Raw genomic sequence first — 22960 nt, forward strand, 5'->3', positions numbered from 1 at the left:
CTCCTATGTCACCCCATTGGGCAAGGCCACATTCCTAGTAAGAAACTTGTCTGCTAGATCTGCCTCCTCTCTGTCCCCACAGGAAGATGCTGGTCTCTGCAGGTGAACTCCAGAGTCTCAGGTCTCCGCTTACCTTCAAAAGCTTACCTTCAAAACGTACAGTCCTTGCCATTGCTGCTCAGCCTGCTGCTGCCAAGCAACCATTTGCTCCATTGCTGGCAACTCAGGAAAGATCCTTCCCCTGAACCAGAATCTACCCTCAGCCACCCCACCCTCACCAAACAGGTGTACCCAGACCACAACTCAGGATCTGGCAGAGGAGAGATAGTGCATCAGCTAAGAGGACACATGGGGAAGAGAAGAGTATGAAAATAACCTGGGGGGCACACAGGGTATTCCCCCCAACTGTGCACCTGCCTAAATTCCAGCTGCATCTTTGTTCTTTGTCCTAGATGGTTCTTTGCATACTAAGATTCTGGAAAGGAAAACTATTAAGCCATTATCCCTGGCCAGCATCAGCACCTTGGTGTGAATCCCTATAGATAAAGAAGGATGGAGTTCTGGGGTGTGGGCACTTCTGTTACCCAAAGGACACACTCCATTTCCTGACAGCAGTACTAGAGCAATCACCACTAGGCCAGAGGTTGGCTAGGAGCTCCTAAGCACTTGGCATATTACCTGGGTCATGGTGTTCCTGGAGAGGTAGTGTTGATGCCATTTTGCAGAAATGAAAACTGGCTCAAAGCAGTTGAATGCAGGAGAGGAGTGGCCTGCTGAGGGGGCAGAGGGAGCAAGAGAGCAGCCCACACCTGCCCAAGTTCTGAGTCGTGTCACTCATCTCATCCTTCTCCTAAGTAACCTGTCCTTCTGATCAGGTGCTGACTACTGGGTGCCTTCATCTACCCTCCCTAACCTCCAGTGGTCTCTCTGGCAACCAGCTGTGTCCACTGCAGGCATCCCTGTGCTTGGGGACCACATCCTTTCTTGGTACTCAGAGCCCTTCTAGGGCTGCTGCCCTATCCCTATCTTTTCCTCTCTCTCTCCCTCTCTCCCCATCTCCTTCTTCCTCCCTATCTCTCCTGTACTTAGGTGTTTATTGAGCACCTCTGACTCCCATGTACTAGCAGCTACACACAGAAGTCAGACATGTCTTAGCTTTTTCTGTTCACCCTGGAGTACTGAGAACCAGGAATGGACACAAAAGCACAGTCTTAGATCTGAGTGGATGGAGTGGAGAAAAGCATGGTGGAGCTTAGCAGTTGAAGAGGGAAGAACCACCCTCTGAGAACATGACCCAGGAGGGGACAAGTGATAGTGAGGTGCGCCTGCTGGCAGTTGGAGGAAGAGAAAGGGGCCCCAGAGCAGGAGCAGTGGTCTGTCTGGTGGTCCCCTCTGCTGATGTGTTCCGCCTCCCTACCCCGACTCTGCAGGGCTCAACTGCTTGGCAGACAAGTTTTCTTCCCTTAATCAGGGAAGGGCACTAGGTACACCACCATTGTTTTACTTACGAATATCAGAACTATTCCTAAAAAGATGGTCCTTTCCTTCAGGAATGGTGCTGTGAAAAAACTTTTCATTTTATGTATTTATGATTTTGTTTATGTGTGTGGGTATTTGCATGCCACAGTGACTCCACTATGTGGGAGTCAGTTCTCTCATTCTACCATGTGGGTCCCAGGAATTAAATTCAGGATGGCAGGCAGGCTTGGCTGCAAGCACTTTACCCACTGATCCATCTTGCCCAGTCCTTCCTTGTCAAAATCATTTGATCCCCTTATTGAGAATTCTAACATGCATGTGGGTTAAGTTCTGGGCTTTCTGTTGTATTTTATCCATATGTAATTTTATGCTGATGCTACAGTTTTGATTGCTGTACTTTATAGTAAGTTTTGCAATCAGGAAGTGTGAGTCTTGCAACTTCTTAAGATTATTATGGCTATTTGGGGTTCCCTGAGATTCCATATCGATTTTACATCTGTCTGTCTTAAAATTTTCTTTTCAGGGGCCAGTGAGATGGTTCAGTGGGTAAAAGCACTTGCCACACAAGTATGACAGCCTGAATGGATTCTGAGAACCCACATCAAGGCGGAAGGAGAGAACCGACTCCACATTTTCCTCTGACCTCCACACAGGTGCCATGACACGTGTACCCTCCCCACACACAAATAATAAATTTAAAAATATTTAAAATTTATTTCTGAAAAAAATCATTCGAATTTTGATAGGGATTGCAATAAATCTTTATATTGCTTTTTAAATTTTATTTTGGAGACCACATGTATGGAGGTCAGAGGACAACCTGCAAGAGCTCTCTCCTTCCACTATGTGGAGCCTGGTTATTGAACTCAGGTTGTCAGGCTTGGTAGCAAGCACCTTTATCAGCTGAGTTTTCTTGACAGCCCTATAGGTTGCTTTTAAGTGATTCTTTATGAAGTTTCTATCCCAGGAACACAGACTGTCTTTTCACTGACTCTTGTCCTTTATTGCCTTGAGCAAGGTTTGGCCCTTTTCCTGGCCTCCTTGATTTGTTCCTGAGTGCTTTAAAAAAATTATTACATTTATTTTTAACTTTTTGCATTTATTATTTTATTGTGCGTTTATGGTGTGTATGTGTGTGGGTGGGCAAGAACCTTTACCTACCAAACCATCTCGCTGGCCCCGACTTTGTGTTTTGTTTTTGATATAGTTTTTAAAATAATTTTTTTAAAAAACACAATGTCTCTTATAGTCCTGGATGGCCTCCAACTTGATTTGTAGCAGAGAATAACCTTGAACTCTGGACCCTACTGCCTCCACCTCTTGAATTACAGGGATGTACCACCACACTTGGTATATGGGGTGCTGGGGATGTAACCAAGTTTCATGCATGCCAGGTAAGCACTTTGCCAACTAAACTACATATCTGGTCCCAAAATTCTTTTTTTTTTAATTTTTTAATGTGTATTAGTGCATTGCCTGCATTTATGTGAATGCACCCATGTTGTCCAATGCCCATAGAGGTCAGAAAACAGCATCAGATTCCCTCGAACTGTTATCAACAGTTGTTAGTCATCATGTGGGTGCTGGAAATCAAGCCTGGGTCCTCTGCAAGAACAGCCAGTGCTCTTGACCTCTGAGCCATCTTTTTAGCCCCAGCCCCAGAATTCTTAATTTTCTTTTAGGCTGTTCATGTTAGTATCTAGAAACAACTGCTTTCTCTGTTGATCTTCTGTATGGCTCTTTGCTGAAGTCATGTATTCTAACAAGAGATGTGTGAGTGCACACACATGCACGTGTAGAATGTTGAGGACTATCCTGGATACATGTGCTCTGCCTGGGTGACCACTGTCCTCCAGGTCATTCACTAAGACAACTTTCCTGGTGCCTTCTCCAAAGAAGTTCTCACTTCTCTGCTGATCTCCTTCCTGGAAACTTCTACCCCTTCCATTGCATTTTTCCATGGATTCCTTTTTAAATGGATTGTTTTACTTTTGTGTTTTTGTAAATGTGCTCTCGTCACTCAGGTGAGGTTCCACAGCCCTGGAGGACTGTGCCTTCTGCAGCAAGCTTAGGGCTAGCCCCTTTAACCCTCCTGAGTGACAAATGAGGGGATCAAAACCTAGATGTGCATCCCTCTACCCAGGAGAAATCTGAGAGCTTTCTTTCTAGATGCATGGGTTTGAGGGACTTGTATAGGGCTCAAAGTGGTACTTGGTTCAGACCCTCAAGCTGAAATCCCACCTCCCCTTGTGTCACTACCCATGTGTTCTAGCTCCTTAGGTGTGTTTGTTCTCTGTGGAACCATAACTGTTTGCATTCAACCATGGCCCACTTCTAATTCCAGGAGCCAGGAAAGAAGACATAAGTTTGGCCCCTGGGTGAGTCAGGCCCTGCTGGGTATCAGAGAGGAAACTGACCCCACTGTGGGCCCAGAAGCCTCCACTTAATAGGACAGTGGCACACAACATATGAAAGTCCTGGACTGTTTATCAAAGAACCACAGAGTGGATGCCCTGTATCATAGGCATTTAGCATCTCCAGTTGCAGAAACCAGAAGTCCCAGATTCAGGGGTCTGGGGCTGGGCTCCTTCAGAGGCATCAGGGAAGGATCTGTGCCTGGCCTCTACCTTCTTGTAGCTTCATGTAGCCCAGGACAGTATAATTTCAGGCTTTCCATGGCTTTGGCCCTGTGCTTTTCTCTGTAAGTTCCCTTTTTGTGAGAACACTAGTCATACTGGATAAGGGCCTATCCTACTCCATGACCTTGTCCCAACTCCTCAACTAACTGCATCTGCATAAGCTGTATTTCCAAATAAGGTCACATTCTGAGATACTGGGACTCATGGCTTGGCCATATGAATTTGGGGGAACCATGGTTCAGACCCTAATACAGGACACAGCATTTTTATGAAAAGCCTCCACCAGACCTTATCTGCAGACCTTGGAGTCACCTCAGCCTAACCCAAAGCCATAACTGCTTGGGGGATTTACAGGTCATGACAGGGGCCTGACAACCCTGCTGTGGCTCCCTTGACCATTGCAGAACAGCACCCAACTGACCCAGGAGCCATGTGAGGAATACAGGGTTGGCAAGTCCACCAGCAACAGGTCCCTGGCAAAAAGGCCTCTTCCCTGTCCAATCCACCAGGTAGAGGGCCAAGCAGCAGAGGATGTTTTCAAAATGTTATAGGAAGGGGTAGGCTGGGGAGGGAGGCAGGAATAAACTAGCACATTCTCAGAGCAGACGCAGATCCCTGGTGTTTGTCTCTGCAGGGCAGCCAAGGGTCCCCACTGAGGAGGGGGCAGGAGGAAGAGTTGGGGTAGGATGACTCTGCACTCCCTTTGTCCATGTAGGTAATAAACACATAAAGGTACAGATAGGAATTCTCCAACATTCCCTGTCAAACAGAAAATGAAGAATGAGGGCACATTAGCCATAGACATGTAAGTCAAGGTCATGCAAATGAAAGCCTTTTTACCTATCAAATTTGAAAGGACCAGTGGACTGGCCTTGGTGGGCTGCTGAGCCTAGTTAATACAAATGGTTCCTGGGCTTTGGGGACCACACCATCAATGAAAGGCCCTCACAGGATTCACCTACATGGTGGCATATCTAACCACACTTCCATCTCGTCTCCACAGTTTGCTTATTCTTAATTGTGCCACATGTGTTGTTCCCCCATTCCAATGGGGGCTGCGAGGTGGGGCCTTGTGTCTTGTTCCTTGAAGGGGAGGCGGGGAAGACTTAGTACAGATACTCCCCCAAGATCTTGATCAAATTAGCAGAATTCAGTGCTTCAGTGCTGATAGGTAGTGACTCCATTACAGTGTAGTCACATGATGCTGTGGGAAAATTATACATGTATTATCTACATAGTTCATCAAAAAAAAAAAAAAGGAAAGGCCCAGCATTTATAATAGTTGTCTCAGATGGAGGGTTTGTTTGTTTTTTTTTTTTCCTTTTGGTGCAATAATAAACACATTACTTTTAAAACAAAAAGTCATAAAAGTTACTTTTTTAAAGTAACTACCAAGAGTGTCAGACCTGCCCCAGGTTGCCATCTGATCAGGTACCACACCAAGTTGGGCTTATCTTGGGTCTGCACACAGCTTCAGAACTGGTCCAGAGATCTGGCTAATGCCACATGCAGCCCAAGTCCCTTGAACCATCTTGGCCCTGGCCCCTAATTGGTCCCCTACAACTCTAGTGGTGTGGGAAGTACACTGAATATTTCTCTGACCAAGTGTGATTCTTGCAAGCTCTCCATGTCCCTGGAGCCTCTAGGAGGCTCTCCTTCCTACTCAGGCCTTAACTTTGACAAACTGGAGAAGGATGGAGAGAGACCTACTTTGGAGCCAACAGTGATCTCTAAGGAACTAGAACACTTGTAGCTCTCATGGCCCAAGTGACATGAGAGCTGGTGGAAGGAGAGAGCACCTGTTTTGTCTGAGAGAGCATCCCCGAGATTGCTGTTGGGACTTTATTATGCACAAAAAAATTTTTCGGTTTGTTCAGTTTGCTGTTTCTCAAGTGAGGTGGGCTGAGCATACAGAGGATCCAGAATGGCAGGGTTTGTGGCTGTCGCCATGGGGAGACCCTGAGGGGGTAGCGTGGTTGAAGGACGATTGGAATAAAACGGTCTTCACCTCTAACCCTTTCACTGGGCCATTCCTTTGGACTTGTTAGAAGGAACAGCTCTATCGAATACAGTGAAGGGGTTTGGAGGAAGAATGAGGCTTTATCGTCCCCCAAATCTGGAAGCCACATTTTATTGTAGGCCAGTGGGTATGAGGAACTCAGAACGAAGCTGGAGAGCACGGTCACGGGGGGGGGGGGGGGGCGGGAGGGAGCCCAGGGCCCTCGGAAACTCGGTTGGGGAGCCTGGGCACTCAGGAGAGTCGTGCCCCCCACCCTGTCTCCAAGGCCTGCAGAGGAGCCCCTCAATGGCACGCCTTAGGCTCCTGGACACAGAATACAGAACTAGCAGGGGCCGCGGATACCAGACTTGACACCCGGGCCCACCCCCGCCTTCAGGCCTCTAGGAGAGGCGCCTGCGGCCTGGGGCACGGCTGGGCCCCGCCCTGAAGTGCGCGCGCAGGGGCTGCGCAAACCCCGCCCCGCCCCGCCCGCGCACACGGCCTCTGCGCAGAGCGTACACGCAAGTCCTGACGGCATCACGCGGGTCCTTGGCCTGAGACACTGTGTTCCAAGTCAACCTGCAGAGAAGAAACGCAGGTCAAAATGGCATGAAAATGAGCCACACCTGCAGCTCCGAGTTTTAAAAACACGGATGAATCCAGATCAAAAATTTTTAAGAAACTTAAACCCACTTTTATACTTCTCATTCTGCTTGGTCAGAGAATATCTTTAATGGCTGAACGAAACGAACGATGGAACTCAAACGTTGCACCTCAGAATAATCTTCGTATGAATCACCTACCAATGTTCTACCTTAAGCTAGAAACGTGAATTACTTTGAAAGGGCACAGTATTTCTGAACCTTCGTTATCTGAGCTCATCATGAACTATCTTGATTTGAATTAAAAACCTCCATAATTTATGCTTTACAAGTGAATTTAAAAGCCACACCATACTTTATACTAAAAGAATAAAGATTTTTATTAAGCATTGTAAGTTGCATTCAATAGCCTCCGGATACACCACACCACAATCCATCGACAGTCAATCAGACCCAACAGCAGTTCATTCTTCACAATCCATGAGTTAGGGCAAAACTCCCTTCAACTTACAGTAAGATCCTACTTAGCTCTTGCGGGCAGGGGTTGGGGAGTTACACCTCATTTCTGATCACTAATGTGATGAAGAGCATCGGAAGTATATGAAACGATAAGTGATTCTGATTCAAAGTACATTGTTTGGAAACATTAACAAAAACATCAAAATGATAGAAGTATACCTGCTTCTACTAAATTCTTGATGGGAAAGTTCTCAAGAACAAGCAATTTGTTTCCTGCTACAGAAGGGGGGGGTGGGTTTTTTTCTTTTTTAAAGATTAAAGGGTTTCATTTCTTCACAGAATTTCATATTTTGCTAATATGAAGGCATAAAACAGCAACAAAGAACAATAATGCACACAGCAGTGAATACACCAGGGCAATGTCGGTATTCCAAACGGCTAGATAATTTGGGGGGATGTAGAATAAATGCAACAGAGGTCAATAATCACAAAATTTTAAGGTTAGAGCAAGATCAGTCAATGACTAAACAGTTAACATTTTTTATAGGACTATTACTGATTATTAGCATTTTTGTTTTGCAAATGGGCACATACTGGTAAGAATGGAAGAAAGGACAATAACATGCATAATATTAACTACACACTTTAAAAAATTATGAACCATGCAGAAGTTTAGCTCAAGTAGTAGTACTAATGGTCTACATCTGATTCAAAACCACATAGTTCATTGATCACAGATGCATGGTATTAGTCACTAAGTTTCAGAACACATTGTGTTGATTTTGAAAGGTCATTTGCATCTTCTATGATTTCAACTTTATCTCCATTGAACTTGCTTGTAAAGTATGTATGATGTACTGTATATTTAAAATCAGCAGAACGGCAATATTACTCTATAATTTTTTTTTTAGTTTCGATAGTTGCACTTTTTTAACACAAAAGAACCACATCAACAGTGATGAAATTTAAGTAAGAAAGAAAAACTGTGGTTGTGCCTTATTTCTTTCATAATCATAAAAATCAAAGCCTTTAAACAAAGCTTCATTGCGAAACAGTAATGCAAAAATCAAATATAATGGCATACATATGGTGCCAAATGCTAAAAATTATATTTTAAGCTATATATACTTAAAGACTGCCAAAATTTGTTTTCTTTATAGTTCAAGAAACACAACTCTAGGCTTTTGTCATAACCAGTTTAAACTTTGTGTACTTCATTTTAAGTGCGGGAGTCAAATGCTCTTCATTCTTGCTCTCTTTTTTGTTTTATTGTAGCATTTTGACTACAACTGGTTAAAACTAAAAATGTGTTGTTTAAATCTCTGATATCAAAGAGGGATCTGAATTTCCCAAAGTCCTCATTTTTCTCTTACGGAAAGGACAAAATGTACATAACTGCAGGCTCTCTTTCTCTCCAGATATTCCTAAATCCTTACCCTTCCAGCATCCTTCACCCTCTATAAAAAATAAGTTTACTCTTCTTTATTTAAGACAGCTGCCTCCAGAGCAGCCTCCCTGCGGCAGGCGCTGTCTGTACTTAGTGCATTTAAGTGAGGATTTGTATTGCACGTTTTAGAGTCATTGTTCAAGGCACTTTCGGAGTGGCTGGGGGCCCTGGTGTCGCCTGTGCTCCCATTCAGCTGGGGCACCGGCTTCTCCTCGGCCATCACTCCGTTTTCAGCCAGGGACCCATCCGAGGACACGGCAGAGGACTTGGACTCCCCAGACTTCGACTTCAGTTCCTTGGCCACTTCTTCTGCTGAAGCAGCATAAGGAGGTCTGCCCTGTTGAGAAGGATGGATGGTTAAGAGCCTAGGGTGGAGCGTGTGGAGAGGACAGTGTAGAGAGGAAACTGTTGTCCTGACGCCTCAGCCTGTAGATTCAAGAACCTAAAACTCCAAGTTGGGGTACTCTGATTCTGCATGGCCTGCAGCTGGTGAAACCTTTCTTGTCTTGGCTAGTTCCTTCTGTTGCCCATTCCCTCAACATCGCTACTATTAATGTTCTGAAATAACAGTCCCACTTGGGGCATTCTATCTAACCCTAGCATAGCATCAATCATTTTAAGCAACAAGCACCCCTTAGTAAGTCTCCTCTGAAATGAAGTCTGTCCCCATGCTCTCCAAAATGCATAGCTCCCAGAATGCCTGGCAGCACATCTGCCCCATTTCTACTGGGGAAATACAGTTGTGTCATGGCTGGACAACTGTGACACAAAGCAAGCAAAGCTCTCCATCCACAAAATGACAGGGAGGAACTTAACATGCATATTGTGATGTGAAGGAAAACAGTCTGAAAAGACAACATATTGTATGATTTCATCTATCTAACCTTCTGGAAAAGGCAGAATTTGGGAGATGGCAAAATAATCAGCAACTGCTAGAGATTTCAAAGGAGAGAAAGAGGGGTGAGTGGGAAGAGCAGAGGACTTTAGGGCAGTGAGACTTCTGTGATGGTACTGCAATGCAAATCCCAGTCAGCAAACCTTCATCCAAACCTACAGAACAGACAATACCAGGAGCAAAGCCCGATGTAAACTATGGATTGGAGGTTCTGCTGCATCCTGGATGTTCATCAACTGTAGCAAAGGTAGAAAGCACAGTAGGTGGTAGGGAGGCTGGCGCAGGAGGTGGTAGGGAGGGTGGCGCAGGAGGGGGGAGGGAGGGGGGCGCAGGGGGGGGGAGGGAGGGGGGCGCAGGGGGGGGGAGGGAGGGGGGCGCAGGGGGGGGGAGGGAGGGGGGCGCAGGGGGGGGGAGGGAGGGGGGCGCAGGGGGGGGGAGGGAGGGGGGCGCAGGGGGGGGGAGGGAGGGGGGCGCAGGGGGGGGGAGGGAGGGGGGCGCAGGGGGGGGGAGGGAGGGGGGCGCAGGGGGGGGGAGGGAGGGGGGCGCAGGGGGGGGGAGGGAGGGGGGCGCAGGGGGGGGGAGGGAGGGGGGCGCAGGGGGGGGGAGGGAGGGGGGCGCAGGGGGGGGGAGGGAGGGGGGCGCAGGGGGGGGGAGGGAGGGGGGCGCAGGGGGGGGGAGGGAGGGGGGCGCAGGGGGGGGGAGGGAGGGGGGCGCAGGGGGGGGGAGGGAGGGGGGCGCAGGGGGGGGGAGGGAGGGGGGCGCAGGGGGGGGGAGGGAGGGGGGCGCAGGGGGGGGGAGGGAGGGGGGCGCAGGGGGGGGGAGGGAGGGGGGCGCAGGGGGGGGGAGGGAGGGGGGCGCAGGGGGGGGGAGGGAGGGGGGCGCAGGGGGGGGGAGGGAGGGGGGCGCAGGGGGGGGGAGGGAGGGGGGCGCAGGGGGGGGGAGGGAGGGGGGCGCAGGGGGGGGGAGGGAGGGGGGCGCAGGGGGGGGGAGGGAGGGGGGCGCAGGGGGGGGGAGGGAGGGGGGCGCAGGGGGGGGGAGGGAGGGGGGCGCAGGGGGGGGGAGGGAGGGGGGCGCAGGGGGGGGGAGGGAGGGGGGCGCAGGGGGGGGGAGGGAGGGGGGCGCAGGGGGGGGGAGGGAGGGGGGCGCAGGGGGGGGGAGGGAGGGGGGCGCAGGGGGGGGGAGGGAGGGGGGCGCAGGGGGGGGGAGGGAGGGGGGCGCAGGGGGGGGGAGGGAGGGGGGCGCAGGGGGGGGGAGGGAGGGGGGCGCAGGGGGGGGGAGGGAGGGGGGCGCAGGGGGGGGGAGGGAGGGGGGCGCAGGGGGGGGGAGGGAGGGGGGCGCAGGAGGTGGTAGGGAGGCTGGTGTAGTAGGTGGTAGGGAGGGTGGTATAGTAGGTGGTAGGGAGGGTGGCCCAGTAGGTGGTAGGAGATGGTGTAGTAGGTGGTAGGGAGGGTGGCGCAGGAGGTGATAGGGAGGCTGGCGCAGTAGGTGGTAGGGAGGCTGGCGTAGTAGGTGGTAGGAGATGGTGTAGTAGGTGCTAGGGAGGGTGGTATAGTAGGTGGTAGGGAGGGTGGCGTGGTAGGTGGTAGGGAGGGGGGCGTAGTAGGTGGTAGGGAGGGTGGCGTAGTAGGTGGTAGGGAGGGTGGTATAGTAGGTGGTAGGGAGGGTGGCGTGGTAGGTGGTAGGGAGGGGGGCGTAGTAGGTGGTAGGGAGGGTGGCGTAGTAGGTGGTAGGGAGGGTGGTATAGTAGGTGGTAGGGAGGGTGGCGTGGTAGGTGGTAGGGAGGGGGGCGTAGTAGGTGGTAGGGAGGGTGGCGTAGTAGGTGGTAGGGAGGGTGGTATAGTAGGTGGTAGGGAGGGTGGCGTGGTAGGTGGTAGGGAGGGGGGCGTAGTAGGTGGTAGGGAGGGTGGCGTAGTAGGTGGTAGGGAGGGTGGTATAGTAGGTGGTAGGGAGGGTGGCGTGGTAGGTGGTAGGGAGGGGGGCGTAGTAGGTGGTAGGGAGGGTGGCGTAGTAGGTGGTAGGGAGGGTGGTATAGTAGGTGGTAGGGAGGGTGGTGCAGTAGGTGGTAGGAGATGGTGTAGTAGGTGGTAGGGAGGCTGGCGCAGTAGGTGGTAGGGAGGCTGGCGCAGTAGGTGGTAGGGAGGCTGGCGTAGTAGGGGGTAGGAGATGGTGTAGTAGGGGGGAGGGGGGGGGGGCGGGGGGGGGGGGGGGGGAGAGGGGGGGGGGGGGGGGGAGAGGGGGGGGGGGGGGGGGAGAGGGGGGGGGGGGGGGGGAGAGGGGGGGGGGGGGGGGGAGAGGGGGGGGGGGGGGGGGAGAGGGGGGGGGGGGGGGGGAGAGGGGGGGGGGGGGGGGGAGAGGGGGGGGGGGGGGGGGAGAGGGGGGGGGGGGGGGGGAGAGGGGGGGGGGGGGGGGGAGAGGGGGGGGGGGGGGGGGAGGGGGGTATAGTAGGTGGTAGGGAGGGTGGTGCAGTAGGTGGTAGGAGATGGTGTAGTAGGTGGTAGGAGATGGTGTAGTAGGTGGTAGGGAGGCTGGTGTAGGTGGTAGGGAGGGTGGCATAGTAGGTGGTAGGGAGGGTGGCGTAGTAGGTGGTAGGGAGGGTGGTGCAGTAGGTGGTAGGAGATGGTGTAGTAGGTGGTAGGGAGGGTGGTGCAGGAGGTGGTAGGGAGGGTGGCGCAGTAGGTGGTAGGGAGGCTGGTGTAGTAGGTGGTAGGGAGGCTGGTGTGGAAAGGAGGAAAGGAGTGAAGGAGCTCTACTTTTCTTCTGTGAACCTACAACTGCTCTAAAAATTAGTCTTTCTTTTCCTATTTTATGTGTATGAGTGTTTGGCTTGCATTTATGTAAGCACACCATGTGCACGCAATGCCTGTGGAGTCCAGAAGAGGGCATTTGATCCCCTGGAATTGGAGTTATGAACCTCTGTTAGCCACCATGCAGATGCTGAGAAATGGACCAAAGTCCTCTGCAACACTGAGCCATCACTCTAGCCATGAAAAATTAGTCTTCAGCTGTCCTGGAACTCACTATGTAGACCAGGCTGGCCTTGAACTCACAGAGATCCACCTGCCTCAGCTTCCCGAGTGCTGGGATTAAAGGCGTGCGCCACCACACTCAGCCATGTTGTTGTTTTAAAGCTTTCATAAGTGTTGGAAAAGGCTATGCACACAACTGGAAAAGAAAAATAATCATCAGTCTTAGCCAGCTGTGAACCTTGTGAGGTACAATAATGACTGGACTGGCAAGAAATATGTACTTGGGATGCAATGGTCACACAAATGTTATAGGAGTAACCAGATATTTTCTGATTGTATTTAAGGCCCACTTCACAAGATAAACCCCATACCTGGCACTCATACTGGAACAAGAACTTGTAGCTAAAAAGTCACAGGCCATAGAGAGAACCTACTACTATTATCCTATTATCCTACTAAATGGACATAGTATTAAACTGATTCCTAATGATTTACTGTTATACCCATACATTAGTGCATCTCTCAACTCTCACCAAAGAAGCTCTTCTTACAGCAGATGATGATTAATACAGAAACCCTCAACTGGTCAACATGCAGAGAGTAAGAGACTGTGAAGTACTCAGCCCTAAATCACACCCCTCCCTCAAAGACTCAGAGAGTGCCATGGAAGAAGGGGAGGAAAGATTCTAAGAGTTAGAGGTGGGGAGATGAATACAAGGAAACAGTGTTTTGCGGACACACCAAGGCAGTTGCACATGTGAGCTCACAGTGATTATGACACATGCACAAGACCTATACAAATTCAAGCCAGGCAAAAATCCCAGCATGGAGGTTTGAGCTACTAGGCACTAAGCCCCAGCAATAGCTGAGGAACTATTGGCAATTTGACAGCTCCTGGGAGAGGGCGAGTCAGTATTCTGTAAGAGTGTGGTGCTGGGCAGATTGACCATGCTCCAGGGGTTAGACCCACATTCAAGAGTATTGGTTTGGAAAAAACAAACTGGACTGCACAGGCCTTAAAAAAAAAAACCAGAGAACATGAAATGGGGAGCTGTGGATGGATATGAGAGGAGACGGGGAAGGGTCTAAATATGAGCAAAATACATTATATGACATTCTCGAATAATAAATAAAAATATGATTTACAAAACGAAACAGGGCTGGCAAGATGCCTCAGCAGGTAAAAGTGCTTATCCTAAAAGCCTGACAACCTAAATTCAATCTCTAGAACCTACAGTGGAAGGAGAACCAATTCCAAAAGTTGTCCTCTGACCTCCATAAGAATGTCATGATACACACATCATACACACACACACACACACACACACACACACACACACACACTCAGTAATAAATAAAAATAAATAAGGCGGGATATAATGGCACATGCCTTTAATCCCAACACTTGGGCTAGCTCTCTGTAAATTCTGAGGCCAGCCTGGTCTACATAGCGAGTTCCAGGCTGGCCAGAGTTACATTAAATCAAATCTAATAAATATAATAATTAAATAAAAATTACTGCTGGGTATACAGCTTAGTATGTCAATCTTTTGGTACCACATACCAAAAAGAAAGAAAAAGAAAAGCCCCTACTGAACATCTTAAACAGGTAAACTGTGGCTGAGTTATAAACCAAAAGAGCAAAGAGGTGATAGGCAATGAAGAGTCTGCCAAACATGAAAGGGAGTCAGAGAAGAACTAGCACAAAGGCAGTGGGAGCACCAAACATGAAAACAAAGAAAACAAAAGAGCCCAACACCACCAACTAGAGGCAACTTTCTGAAACAAAAGACACAAATAAGCTCACCATACAGAGCATGGTGATCAGAACAGCATTGCTAGGATGACTGGGGAAGGCAATAAGCTTTCACAGAAAAGCCAAAACAATCTGGGCACTTGGGTCGGCCAGTCACGTGAACCAACAAAGATTAACACTAGGTAAGTCTGATGGCAAAGCTTTATGCATGAGGAAAATGAAGTAATGCAAAATAACTGTGAAGAAAACCTGCAGGTCAGTGTTTCCTGATGAAGAAAAGTCTTCACGTTCAACACTATTCTCCAGTCCTTCCTAAGGGGCCCTTCTTGAAGAACCCAATTGAGAAAAGGACTTCAAAGACCAGAACAGATACCTAGAGCCTGAATGGGAGAACATGGGACACAAAGGTATTTATAAAAGCAAGACAAATAAGGTAAAATGGAGGGTCTAATGGGTCAAGGCTCCCTGCCCAGATAACAGAAGAGAGCAGCACTACTAGTTCTTGGTGAAGGAGGTGGGAAAGTACAGGGGCGCAGGCAAAAACATGTCTACCAGTTGTCCTTAGTGAATGAGGCTGGCCATGGCAGTGTGGGCAGGTACAGGCCTCTGTGTTCAACATGCGACAAAGAACTGACTAATTATGGGATGGTGTTTTCATCCAGGGAAAAGGACACATGACACGAGAGAAGAGGTAACAGAAAAGTGCAAACACAACAGGAATGCACAAGGATCTTGTCTTTTAAAAATAGAAAACACTGGGGTTAGAGAGATGGCTCAGTGGTTAAGATCACTGGCTGCTCTTGCAGAGTACCCAGGTTTGATTTCCAGTACCCACATGGCAGCTAATAACTGTCTATAACTCCAATTCCAGGGGAATTTGACACCCTCTTCTCACCATCACAGACACTGAATGATGCAGGTGCACTTACACACATGCAGGCAATACACTCATACACATAAAATAAAAATAAAATATTTTTTAAAAATGTATAGCCCTGTACATATGTACACATTTACCAGGAACCATGATCTATCCTGTGGAGGGAGAAACTGTTGGTGTCTGTCTATGGTCTCAAAATGCCATATTCCCTGAGCATTGTGGCACATGCCTTTAAACCCAGCACTTGGGAGGCAGAGGCAGATGAATCTCTGTGTGTTTCAAGCCAGTCAGGGCTATAGTGAGACTCTGTCTCAAAGAAAAAAGAAAGAAAAAGCAAACAACTATTTCCCATTAAAGAAGTGGCTACCCTGGGTGGCAGACAACCAAGGGAGACTGGGCCCTCAACTAACCCAAACAACAAGTCAGTTACCACATATGCCACAAGAAAGGACAGCCAGGGAAATGACTCAGGCTCAAAAGGAGTTATATGGAAAGCACCTACAGGCCAGGTATTGTGTCAGACATCTCATGGCTTCAGAACAGACTGCCCTTAAGTCAGAACATAGGCGGGGGAAACAGCCCAGAGGGGAGATGGGCAGGGAATGGCAGAAAAGCAAGGTGGGGACATTACCTGAATCACTCCCTGGCTTTTGTAGCCTCTGCCATAGTACCTTCCACCTCTTCCAAACGTTCTTATCACTGGAGTAGAAATAACTCCCCGTGGACGCCTGGATCAACAGAGAAAGACAAAAGCAAACAGACTTAAACCTGCCAAAGACCATACTTAAAATACTCTTCAAATGGATTTTTTAATCTTATGTTCTATGAGACACTGAGGTTATTAAGTGTGGTCACACTGAAGATTTAACACAAGGACTAAGTTTTCTGATTTATAATAAAGGCACTCAACTTCAAAATTAACATTTTAAATATTTTTAAGACAACTCATAATTAAAGGATAATGCAGGGCTAATTATTTAATAATGGGTAATTAAATAATTATATAATGTAACATAAGAGGATTCCGTGCAACCACTAAGAATAACGTTCAACAGAAACTAACTAGTGATAGGAGAACATTCCTGTTTAGTGGAAAGAGCCCAGTCAAAGGCTAGTTTCTGCATTTGTACAGAGTCCATCTTCCCAGTCCAGAGCTTACCCTCTCGTCGGTCCTCCTACAGACACCACTTGCAGTGGGAAGGGCCCTCGGCCCCCACGGCCCCGTCTGCTACCGGCCCAGTGGCCCACCACGGTGCCAGCTATTTCTAGTTTCCCTCCCTGAGAAGGTATAGGTTGGACTCCTGCACACAAAAAATACGTAAGACAAGACCTTTAGATTCACAGCATTAAGACTGGCAAAAAGAAACCAAGTAAGCAACTCCTGACCAGTTTTGGCTCCTACTTAGTATGAAGCCATTTATCTTACTTTGTGAAGTCTTTATTACAGATGTCTCTCTGTGCACACCATGTGATTTTTAAATGTCGACAAGAACCCACAACACAGCCAGGTATGGTAGTGCACACTTGTGATCCCAACACAAGTGTGGGAGGCTGAGGACAGAGGATTGTGAATTTGAGACCAGTTTGAACTACAAAGGGAGATCCTATCTCAAAAAAAGAAAGAAAGATAGATTAGGGAAAAAAAAAAAAAAAAAAAAAAAAAAAAAAAAAAAGGAGGAGCTGGCAAGATGGCTCACTCAGAACAGCACGTGCTACCAAATCTGATGGATGATTTGAGTTCTGCCCTTAGGATCCACGTGGTAGAAGGAAGTGAGTCCTTCAAGTTGTCCTCTTACTTTTCAAGTGCCCTGAGGAATGTGTATGTACTCAATAAATAAGTGTAATGTAATATACATAATCTAAGACTGAATTAGGTTCCAACTGTCAAAGTGAAATCCAATTTAGAAAAAGATTTTTTAAAGTGCTGCTGTCACTGGGTATAGCTGGCTAGCCTTCTATAACACAAGATGGAAATCAACAACATCAGCAGGCTATTCTCTAGGTAAATACTTTCACACTTACATCCTTAGCCAAAAAATTATGAGAAAGTAATCAATAAATCTAGAAGCAGCCCTTCTTCTTTCCCTCCCACAGTGCCAGGGATTAAAACCTAGGGCCTTGTACATGCTAGGCAAGTGCTCTACCACTGAGCTACATACACCCCCAGCCCATGGATTTGAAGAGGCTGGGTCTCACTGTACAGTCTAGGCTAACCTTGACTTCTTGATCCTCCTACTTCTGTGTGCTGGGTAGACCACACCCAGTCTCACAGTTACCATACTGTAAAATCAGAATTTCCTTAAGCACAACCCTACTGTACGTTGGTGACAACTTCAATCAATTACTGGTAACATGCATATTCTAGTTTTTTTTATCTAAGAAATTTCTTAAATTAAGTAATAGGAAAACTGATAAAACAGCTTGAGCATCTTATTTCCGGCAGGGGAATGGCTTATCATAAGCTCTCTGCCATTCTGGTGTCAGCTGTGTACCTATGGCACCAGGACAGCTGCAGAAGCACAGGGAAAAAGAAACCTGTGAGAGGCCTGTGTTTCCTTGTAGCTACATGAAAAAATTCTAAAGAAAGAGCCAATGTTTTAATGATTTCTTATTTTACCCAAGTAATATTATATCACTAGGTAATCAGCTAAGTAAGTAAATATTATTGGTTTTTTTTGAGGCATGGTCTTACTAGGTGGCTCTGGCTGGCCTGATATTTGCTATTTTGTTCAGGATGGCCTTGAACTTGTAGTGCTCCTCCTGGCCCTGTCTCCCAAGGGCTGAAATGAGAGACCTGCACCATCACACCCTGCTAGGATTCTAAAAATTACTGAGCAATTCATTTTCTGACTTGAAAAACCTTGTGTGTGCTTGCAGACCATAGCTGATGTGGTCTGTGTGCACGTGGGCCATGGTCACTGCATGCAACAAGTGTGAGCAGGGCATTTGGATAGCAAATTCTTCATGCCACCCTGTCTAGGGTGACACTTCCCCCTCCCTGCATTCCCCCCAGCCACAGGCAGGTGTCAAGAATCCAGCTCCATAGGGGACTGAAACACACCAGACAGCGGAGAGCCATGAGTCACAGGAGTAGTCATAGGGCAGAGAGGCCCTTGGGAGGCTGGGAACAGGATGGTCAAGGGCCCACTGGGGCTGCAGAGAGATGATCCCTGGCCACATCTTTCCATATACTATGCCTACTGCTGACCACCATAAGTACCCAGATAACTGAGCTGGCAAAACACTGTCTACCCAAAAAAGCCTGACTATCCTGAAAGTTACTCAGAATGTGTCAGACTGATCCTGCAATGTGACTTAATAGCCAGATTTAGCTCTATATTCCGTAAAAGTGGATGAGGACAAAGCTGAAAGTCACAAGCTTCAAATGACTACAGAAATTATTTTCAAAGCTAAATGTTGAGACTCTTTTCCCCTTTATAACACTAATATAGATGAAGAAAGATGCAAGGAAAATGTATAGCAAACTAACATTTATACCTGATATTAGATCTTTGTTTTTGTTTTGAGATAGGGTCTCCCTGCAGCCCCAGCTGGCCTGGAATTTGCTATGTAGACCAGGGTGGCCTCAGTCTTACAGAGATCTACCTGCCTCAGTCCCAGTGCTGGGATTAAAGGTATATACCACCATGCCTGGCTAGATCTTTCTTAAAAGAAAAATTCTACAAAATGAGCTATGAAAGGTTTTTGTGCCAGGAGTTCTGCATCCAATCGCATCCCTACACAAGCAAGAGCCCCTTTACCAAAGGATGGCTGCATGCAGGACAGCACCATGGGAGCTGGCAGCCCAGCCCATGAGTACAAGGTGCTGGCCAGATCACCCAGCTACACAGACAGGTTCTGCTCTACGTGGACACTGAGTGGTCTACCCTGGAAGGAAAGACAACCACCACAGGGTGGCTGTACAGACCTGAGGGCAGAGGGTTGATGAGGGCCCCGTGAGGAAGGGCACTGCACTGGAGATGGCTTGCAAGGACAGTCAAGGAAGGAAGGTGCCAGATGCTGGAGCAGAGGAAGTACTGGCAGGCAGAAGCTTGGAAGGGTTATGAGTATAATTACCGCCCTGGGACTTGCTAGTCCTGTTGCTGTCACTGCCTGAGAAGGCTCCGCAGTGTCCCGATGCTGCTGCCACCCGGAAGGCACGGTAAGGGCCTGTTGCTATGGTTTCCCCATAGTGGCCTCCAAAGCCACAGACTCCTGTGGGACCCAGAGTAGAGAGAGACAGGGGAGAAGCATGAGGGATGGGACTCAGGGGGTCTGCTGGGCTTGATACTAGGTAGAGCAACCCCCATCTCCTCCAGCTGCTGGGAAGGGGTCTCTCAGCCCCTCTCACCACCTTACTATCTTGCTCCATAGCCCAGAGGCCAACAGTGCAGCAGTCATTCTACAGAGATGTCATGTGAGGAAAGAGCACCTTCTTACTCAAGAGGGATTTACTTCCCCACATATATGAAAAAAAAACTGAAACAAGGTGACCCCCTTTCTCTGGATCACCATCTTGAGACTCTGGGATCCAGCTCTGTTTCCTACTTGGAAGAATTACAGCCATATTACTGCTTCCTAAAACCCACCATTACTGGTATCCACAAAGCAAGCTATGTCATCACTAGAAGTAGCACATGTTCTGCCCCTACCTCAATAAGTCTTGACCCAGGACTCACCTGCAAAGCCCCTGCCTCTGCCCTGTGAGGGCGGGACAGGCCCGAAGTGCCGAGGGTACACAGAAGCAGGGTAAAAGGGCAGAGCGGGAGGTGGCGGGAAAGGGAGAGGGTGGTTCTGCCGGGAGAAGTTGAGCCCCTCTAGGATGCTCTGCCGCATCTTTTCCACCTTGGCAGCCTGCTCAGCCTGGAAGTCAAGGGCCAGGGAGGTGAGAACATCATCCACATGTTTTAACACACCTGAACATCTGCCTCTACACACTTGTCTACTTCTGATGCTTATTTGTGACTCCCAAATTAATAGGGCACTTTCCTGGTCATTCTCAGACCCGTATGTAGCAGGGTATAGGAGATGACAAACTGACCCCAGCTGAATCCAAATGGGGCTTCCTGGTGGTCCAGTTTTGCACATTTGCTCTTTTGGTTGGTTTCGCTGGTTAAGACAATTCTAGTGTGAAGTGTTCTGTGGGGCCTGTAAATGCTCACGAGATTACTGATGTGCTTCGTGGAGGAAGCATGTGCCATTGACTATGAGTTCGACAATCATGATCATACAACCTGTATCAAATGAAGTGTCTGTAAGCAGAAGCTATACAGAATAGGCTAAGAGCTGGAACATGAAAGCAGAACCTCATAGGTGCTCAGCCCTGCACTTCCCAGCCATTCACACTCAAGTGCGCAAGGAGATTTCCGGGATCTGACTATACCTTAGTAATGAGAATCAATGGTCTATTGGGAATGTGACCCACTGGGGAAATTCAGTATAAGAAGTGATAAGATTTAGCCTATACATGGCACTCCACTACAGTCAGAGATGGCTACCCTGCTCCCAACATACCTGACCATCACAGAGGTCGATGAGTGGGGTCTTTTCCCGGCTGGCTTTGAGGAGTTTGGACTGGAAGAGCTTCCCATCAAAATACATCCAAGGACAACAGTGTTCCCAGGGGATGGGCTGCCCACATGCATCATTGGCAAACAATGCCATGTCTACTCCACTCATGAAGAGAGCTGACAGTTGAATTCCTCGGGGGTCTAGGTTTTCAATCTTTAAATTGAAAAGAGTAATTTCTATGGAGTAAGAGTACTGTAGTATCAGACTGTCCCACTAAAACCTCCCCAAGTTCATTGAGGATACACCTCAACAAGGGTACAACTAAGCAGTTCTAACACCACCTTGGCTTCACCCAGCCCTGGTCTTCACATGAATTAAAAACTACTCTTTAAGTTATATTAGAATATTTAAGTTTCAGAGCATGTTTTATAAACATACCGAATACTTAGTTTAGTGTCTGTAAATTATTATACACTGTTGATATACAGTGTTTAAGGCTAAATATGACAGACAAAGGGACTGATAGGTGCAGTCTCCTTCACAGCCTAGAGTTCCATAATCCCTTCATGAAATAACACCTAACACTTCAGATTGGAACACTGGCCAAGTTCTAACAGAAAGGGTGTCAAAAAGGAACGTTTTAAGATTCTGCATTTTTCCAATAGCTCTATTAAAAAAATTACTTGGCATAATTTCATTCTAAAATTCGTACCATGTTTGCTGTTTTAAATGTTGTTTCAGAGCAACTTAATTCTCATTAAATTGTAATTGTTTTAGGAAACATGAATAGCTCATAAATGAAAGAATAAAAACCATAAATACCACATTTGAATTGTGCACATTACTGGCACTTGCAAAACTTGTGTTTCCTATGCTGAGTTGGCATCTGCAGTGGCCAGAACTCTCCTCACAGGCAACAAGCAGGGTAAGATGCCTGAAAACAGTTGGCAACTCTTGATCATGTGTGTGTGAAGGGCTTAGCCTGTGAATTATCTAGGACAAAGGTCTAACTCTGCTGTGGTTTCTGTCTTCTCACCTCAATGGCTTTTAAGAATATAGTTTTGGGGGACATCAGTCTAAGCAAGGCCAGACTGTAGCAAGGAAAATGGCTTTGTATGACACACAAAAAAGAACATTTAGGCCAAGGTTAATGAACTTATGATTATCTGCTATTTATTTCATGTTGCTTGTGTCAATATCTCCCATCATCAGCTAATACTGCTTTCCAACCTTTTCTACAATTTTAAGTCAATGTAATTAAACTTCCAAGGCCTAGAGGAGTCCATTGAATTTGTACAGGCGCTGTTTATCTACACCTCCCAATTATATTGTGTGCCACTAGCTCCCTTTCCCCCATGCTTGTAGGGCTGGGGTGATGGAACTAAATATATTTTTTATTTATGTGCAACACAGAAAAAGAGAGGGTCAGCTTGAAACAAAATGGAAAAAGAACACACTCGTTTTATTGAGATCCCATTTGTGCACTCTAGAAAAGAAGGAGAATCCTCACGGCAGCAAGAGGGAGCTGGCCTGCTGGAGATTAGCCAAGCAGAAGTGGGCTGTGAGCAAACAGAGCCACCCTAGGACACAGGTTGCCTTCCCTCCTCACTCTAAGGGACAGTGGTCATGAATCCCTTCTAGACATCTGGGCTATTGCTTCTAGCCCAGGTCCTCTGCCCCTATATCAGAGAATCAAGAATCAGGATCAAGGGTTAGAGAGAGAAATGGTGGTACTCTAAAATGTCCTACATAGAATACCATGCTGACTATCTGTGGAAACATGTGCTTCGGCAGCCTGCAGCCAACTCTTGAGGTTATAGGTTGCTGTTGGTCAAGTCCAGATAAAAGTCTCACTGATTAAAATCCTGGCCATGTCACTGCATGTGGAGTTTAAGAAACCATAGCAGGAGGGGTATGGCACAGAAGCATCCTGGGTAGAATTACTCATCTCTGAATCTGCTGAGAGGAAAGGAACACTGTATGTACGAGGGTGTGTGTGTGTGTATGTGTGTGTGTGTGTATGTGTGTGAATAAACATTCACTATTTACACTGGTCTCAGCATTGGTTGAAGGACTATATTTTTTGTGGATTTAGAATAGTGATGTTGGGTGAGGGCATAGCTCAGTGGTACGCACTTGCCTAGCATGCATGAAGCCCTGGGTTCAATCCTTAGCAATGAAAGAAAATATAGTTTCAGGATAACTAATAATTTTAGTAATGTTAATTTTCATTAATTTAACAGCCAAAAGGCCTTAAAAAACAGCTGCATAGCTATGTGAATAAGATCTCCATCGCTGTGCACCTTTTACTGCCTTCAACACTTTTT

The 22960-nt window shown here is 47.7% G+C and overlaps 1 protein-coding gene across 2 annotated transcripts in view; it reads right to left on the minus strand.

The window, feature by feature from the left end:
• Positions 1–7074: 7074 nt before the first annotated feature.
• Fam120a (family with sequence similarity 120A) overlaps positions 7075–22960 on the minus strand; it is a 109094-nt gene continuing 93208 nt past the window's right edge. The window contains exons 13-18 of one of the 2 annotated variants that reach the window (XM_008852692.2): positions 20637–20846; positions 19802–19985; positions 19200–19337; positions 16282–16423; positions 15754–15850; positions 7075–8962 (exon numbers count right to left, since the gene is read on the minus strand). In XM_008852692.2, coding sequence (XP_008850914.1) covers positions 8651–8962; positions 15754–15850; positions 16282–16423; positions 19200–19337; positions 19802–19985; positions 20637–20846 — 1083 coding nt within the window. In that variant the 3' untranslated portion in view covers positions 7075–8650. The remainder of the gene's footprint in view (positions 8963–15753; positions 15851–16281; positions 16424–19199; positions 19338–19801; positions 19986–20636; positions 20847–22960) is intronic. The other variant, XM_017803142.2, reaches the window with a different exon arrangement.

This window comes from Nannospalax galili, unplaced genomic scaffold (assembly GCF_000622305.1).
Source record: "Nannospalax galili isolate Female #2095 unplaced genomic scaffold, S.galili_v1.0 scaffold1532, whole genome shotgun sequence".
NCBI classification, from domain to species: Eukaryota; Metazoa; Chordata; class Mammalia; order Rodentia; family Spalacidae; genus Nannospalax; species Nannospalax galili.